Below are 6,264 nucleotides of genomic sequence, written 5' to 3' on the forward strand. Positions count from 1 at the left end.
ACATCATCACAAAAAGTACAATGTAACAAGAGAGGTTGTATTTGTATTTTTGCTTGTGGAAAAATTATAACCAGTTGAAAATGGCACAAAAATCTGCCTTGACACTTAGAATATTTACAAGTGCTTCAAAAATGACCTATAAAGTTTTCAAATCTTTCATAACCTTCCAAGCCTTTGACCCTTGAAGGGAACTTGTATAGGACATCCTAAAGAGTTCGTAGCAAAAAGAACCACTTCAAAATGTTGAAAATTGAATGAGTTATAATCCTTGAAAGTTAAGCTAAATCCACTTGAATCCACAAAATGACCTATAATGTTTCTGCATCTTTGATGATTTTCCATGCATAATTAGTTATTGACTTATGAAGAGAAGTTGTTGAGGATGTCAAAGAGAGTCATTTGCAAAAACAAACACTAAAAAATGTTGAATCATGAGTAAGTTGTGATTTTTTGAACTTAGGCTTGAAAATATTGACTTTTAGGTCAAACTTCCTTGATCAAACTTGAATCTTTTGAACTTTTCTTGCAATCCAAGGCATTATGATGCGCATAATAACTCTTTGTAATGTATTCTTGACTGAGCTTTGATTAAATATGGCTAAAACTTGAGGTTGCTTGATGATCAAGGCATGACAATAAACACACGAACCTTTGACTTTCTTGAGGAACAGACAATCAAATCTTTGGGAAATTCTTGACCACTTGAGATTGAATGATGCTTCAAGATGATATGACCTAAGATTATAGGTCAATTCTTGATGCATAAGCTTTGAGAATCAATGTTGACCATACTTTTGACTTTGGTCAGTTGAAAACCCTAGATGAGGGGACTTGCTTGGTCCACTTGATTCACACTTGTCCTTGAAAAAATAAACAAAGAAAGCAATGCATAATTTTGTATTTTGATTAGTAGTTAGTAAAACATTAAGGCATATAAAGGTAAAATGTACAATATACACAATAGGGTGCTTGGTTATCCCTACATAAGTGAGCTCAAAGATGAAAGAATGCTAGAATGTAGCCAAGCATGTGATCTTGATGTAATGCATAAATGCAAATGAGGTGGGATCTTAGGGGTAAAAATTAGGATATGACACATTCACATAATACTCCCTATCCACTAGGCCAAACTTATCTTCTGTTTACAATATTGCAACAATAATATATATTACCACGGTAATCAAAACCGGACCGATCGGTTTAATAGATTAAACCGAAAACCAGACCCCTAACCGAACTATCCTAAAATCCCTGCCAATCTATCACATTTAACTAAATAATAATGAGACCTCGAGAACACCTTAAGTTCCACTCTAAGAATACACATAATCAAAATATGTGGTTGAATAAAAACCGTTATATAACATAACAACTAATACTTTAACACATGTCCTACCAGGAAGATTCTCGCTCCCTATAAACACTAAAATTCATCTATAAAAAGATGACAAGCGCCTAAATCAACATATATACTCTCCAAAACCTAAAAATATTCTTTTCTGCCTCATCAATGTTTGGCAGTACCACCCTCCACATTGGTCAGAACATCAATAAATAACTATTTATTAGAGCTCACTATCTCACCAAACTATTTATTATAGCTCACTATCTCACCAAAAGAATCAAATCTGATACTAAATTTCACTAGGTTCACACTGGATCAGTAGTCATTAACCAATATCATGCATAACCATATAAATACACTTTTTCCCCACCCCACCATTTCATACAATTCAACTTTGTTTCTTAAAAGTGCACCTAACATTTTTCAAGATATCGTAATTTCACACACATTGATTCATTTTGATCACTGATCATATATATACATGTGATGGGATGAGAGCACCTTTTTGCCCCCATCTCTTATTCAACAAACCTATTTACATATCTAGACCTAGAAGATATGAACTACCTAACAAATTTAACATCTACTTTATTTGTTCAACTTATACAACTCCTCCACCAAGTCTATACACACATATTTCCATTTCCAATCACATTATGCTCAACTCTTCATTCAATATCTTGATCACATCATTCCCTTTTTGCCTCACATTCTTCATTCTTTGCAAATCTTCCACGGATTCTTGGTTGACTGTCAGCTAGAGCTTTCCTACAAGCATACTGAAAACCAACCCAAACAATCAAAATACCATCAAAAATAACTTATTTGCATAAACATTTAACCATCCAAACAATTTTCAAGGCTTTTCTCTATTCATGTCACATATTGGAAAATTGTAAACTTAGTCACCTTGATTTTCCTCCCAAAATTCCTCTTCGTCTTCTTGTTCCTGTATCGGGAGTGCTTTTGTAAGCGCTCCTCGCTGTTGCAAAGAAAGGGCCTCTCTCGGGAAGATTGGACTGTGCTTATATTATTACCGTTGCCAAGAGTCTGCCACAATTTCAGGAATATCACTACATTTTCGCAGGTTTATTCACCAGAGCAAAAATGCATTGCAATGCTAATTATACATAGAAGTTGCTTAACTTCATCATGGCGATTTGACTAAATTTATGATAAGCATAATAATACGACCAGTTAAATTGTTATACCTTTATATCTCCTTCACTAAATGATCTCCGCATACCATAAACCGCGTCAAAATCTATTCCCGGGACACCAAGGAAAGCAGGTTTCATTGCAGATCCATGAATCCAATCCATCGAACTTAAACTCCCTGAGCTAACGCTCTTCGGTAATAATGGCATATCAGGAAGTGGCTTGTTTTCTTGAACTGCATTCTCATCGATGTTTAGTAGTGGAATTTTAATTTCCAGAATCTCAGACAGTGGTGACTCCATCGCTGTCTTTTCAAATAGATCCTTCTTACATTCGTAGAATACATCGCTGAGAAGCTGTTCATTTTGAAGAATAGAAATATCTGTGGATTTTATATCTTCGTCACAAGATATCATTGAGATGGCTGCTGTCATGAGATCCGGATCAATGTCTGACTCTTCAATAATTGGTTCAGGAGCTTTGAACAAATCTCCTTCAGCTGCAAAATCATACTCAGACATTGCAGAAAACTGAACAATGTCACTCTGCATTAAAGACATATCCATCAACAAAAAAAGTAATTAAATGATGTAATAAAAAAATGTTAGCTTTAGAATATAAAAAGCAGAAAAAGATGTTCCATAATCACTTCTCACAAAGGCATAAGCAACACTATGTTAGTAAAACCAATAGTAAAACTAAAAGATGTACAACGACACAGTTTATGTTAGTTTATATCCAATAGTTAATTATAGCGATCTGATTTGCGAGCAATCAACGCTCGTAACCGGGTTGAGATATACATAAACCTGCTCACAAATTCTATCAACATGTTTAACTTTAATGCTAAGAAGTGGCTCTTAGATGGGATTGCTGAATCCTGACATAAACGATGCCAACAAATTGATGATGATATTTGCATGATTCCATCAAGTAAAGTGGTTCATAAAGAAGCTGACCGGATAATAAATTTCTTAAGAATAGGCAAAAGATTCCAGATGCAGACACTGTTTCTCAACTGTTATATAAAGATAAGAAAAAGAAAAACAAGTGGGAAGGAGAGAAAGAGAGAATCTATGTGTGATAGTGAGGCGACAGGAAAAGCATGTTGGTAAAATGTCCTGAGAAATGCTTACCAATAGTTCAATACATACTCAACTGAATCTTCAATAAGCATTAAAAATTGGATGACTATTTTCTTTACTAAGAACACTCAAAAACATGAAAAACTGTCAAATGGACTTGTTTTCTTGACGATCTTGTTTTAAAAAGCTCAATTTTGACTACGCCAGCAACGAAAAAGATCTTTTCTGATCGTAGTACTCTCAGACATCCTAACGCATAAGGATGTTATCATCCTTAATAATACTTACCCCTATTCCATTAAAAAAAAAAAGCAACCTAGATTATAAGCATCTTTTATTGAAGAATAAATATAACCATATCAAAATATTTAAGCTGAAAAGGCTTAAAATCCTAACCATGTCAATAATTTAAGTTTGTGCTACAAGTAGCATCATTCTAAATTCCTACACTCAAGGTGAATACTCTTCCATGTCCAAAATAAGAAGGTGGATTAGTCAAGGCACTAACTTCCTAGCCTAAAAAAACATCATTTGAAATTCTCAATAATCACTTTTTATCATTAATTAATCTAACAGGAGCAGAAATAGAAACAACCTTTCTACAACTGTCTATATTTAGTGCCGACAATACTAGGGGTGGCAAACGGGCATGCCCGCGCCCGTTTAGCCCGCCCCGCAAAAGCCCGCAAATAAACGGGGCGGGGCGGGGCGGGCATAGTTGAAGATGCGGGCCTAAAACCTAGCCCCGCCCCGCAAAAAAGTGAGGGCGGGGCGGGCAAAGCCCGCGGGCATTGCACCTTTTAAGCCTAAAAACATAAAAATTTATGAAAATGCACATGCCCGCAAAAGCCCGCGTTGAAAACGGGGCGGGGCGGGGCGGTCACATTAGAGGGTGAGGGCCTAAAACCTTGGCCCGCCCCGCACTAAAGTGCGGGTAAAACGGGCATGCCCAACGGGCCGGGCCCGTTTTGCCACCCCTAGACAATACCATAAAGAAATGATTGAGTAAAGCATTAACAAACCCTTTTTTATTTTATATATGTCCTTATTTTAAACAAGGCAAGAGAATCAAAAGCCTTTTCCTCTTTTAATCTCCTTTAGTGCAGCACAAATGAAAAAGACAAATCCCACTGAGAATTCACACTTCACACTATTACAAACTCATAAACAATTCAAAGGAATATTTCCCTTTTATGCTCATTTTTCTTTCCAATTCTCATGCTTTTTCAGATCTAACACATGAACACAAATCCATACTATCAGAAAAACATTCAAAACAGTCTAATTAGTTTTGCTTCTTGAGCTTGATCTTATATCATCAATCAATCAAACAAGGAACTAAAAACTAGAAAACAGCAAGACCCAACAATAAAGTTTCAAAATTTATTGAATATAAAGAAAAACCCATCAAACAAATGCAAAGATATAGAAACAAGAAGGTACCATTGAAGCATTGAACTTCTGAGTTTTGCAGTACTCTTCAAGTTGATGAAGCTCTTGAGAGAAATTGTTTAGATATGGCCATGGGAAAAGAAGACCATTCTCTCTATACATTTTTGCAACACAAAAACACTCTAGTAAAGAGAAAAACACAGACACAAAGAAAAAGGCAAAATGGTGAGTAAATAGGGAATAAACTTGGGATGTTATGTTCCAAAGAGGAGTTTGGAAGAGTGATGTAACATATGTAACATGAGGACAAAGTAGGAAACTGACGACACAACAATGTTGTTGTCAAGAACTTTATAATGAAAATATCGAAAGGTTTTGGTGTATTATTATAATTGCAAATTGTGGAGATAGATGAATTGAATATGGTAAATATGAGTGGAATGATGGTGGCAGTCAGTACTATAGGTCACGGCAGGGTAGGACCACCAGGAGTTCAGAACTATGTGAAAGCATAAATCTTAATTTTCATTGTTGTTCTATAATTAGTCTCAAAATTATTGGATATAAATCAAAATGCTTAGCCCTTAAGACATAGTTCAAGTGACAAATACTCTAAGTTTAAAGTTGATGTTTTGAGTTTTTGTAATTATTATCATTTTTACTATGAAATTAAAAAAATTAAAAGATTTATACATTAAGTTTAATTAATCAATTTAAGTGGTAGTGTTTATACTACTTTTTAAAAATATATTACAAACACGTTTTTTCTTAGAAGATAAAAGAAAATTGATTTCATGTGAAAAAGTAAGATATAATGATAATTTGAGTCGAATGATGTGTTCAAATTTTTTCCAATATTCGCTCCTGAGATCTTTTTGATCTCTGGTGATCCCTCTTGTCTATTGTATTTGTTTTCTGTCTCTTTTCCTCTAACTCTCACTGCTACTTCCCGTTTGTGAGACCTGTGTTTTCCTCCTCCTCATATGCTCATAGGCTTGAGTGAGTAGCTTGTATTCCTTGCTTCTAGGTGGTGCATGTTGTTTCTTTTAGGTGGCTTTGTTATCCTCTATTTTTTCTCCCATTCTCAGCGTTTCGTTGTCTCCTTTGTCTTTGTTTTCTTCCTTGTGTCCTCTCTTCGCGCTTTTTTCCTACTTCAGGTGTTACGTTCAGTTTGCCTTGTTTTAATTTTTTTTCCTTTTCTTGCTTGTTTTCCTTTTGTTTTCTATCTTTCTTTCGTTTTCTTGCTTTTCTCGATTATTTTTCATGGTTGAAAACTGTTATATT

At 35.0% G+C, this 6,264-nt stretch overlaps 1 protein-coding gene across 1 annotated transcript; it reads right to left on the reverse strand.

Moving 5' to 3' along the window:
* Positions 1–1,774: 1,774 nt before the first annotated feature.
* LOC131622553 (uncharacterized) lies at positions 1,775–5,345 on the reverse strand. Its single transcript, XM_058893589.1, has 4 exons — positions 5,032–5,345; positions 2,557–3,048; positions 2,255–2,395; positions 1,775–2,124 (listed from the first exon to the last, which is right to left on the reverse strand). Exons 1-4 carry the CDS (start codon positions 5,140–5,142, stop codon positions 2,035–2,037), a joined length of 834 nt encoding a protein of 277 aa, XP_058749572.1. The 5' UTR covers positions 5,143–5,345; the 3' UTR covers positions 1,775–2,034.
* Between the last annotated feature and the right edge of the window lie 919 nt (positions 5,346–6,264).

Source organism: Vicia villosa, unplaced genomic scaffold (assembly GCF_029867415.1).
Source record: "Vicia villosa cultivar HV-30 ecotype Madison, WI unplaced genomic scaffold, Vvil1.0 ctg.000032F_1_1_3, whole genome shotgun sequence".
Taxonomy (NCBI): Eukaryota; Viridiplantae; Streptophyta; class Magnoliopsida; order Fabales; family Fabaceae; genus Vicia; species Vicia villosa.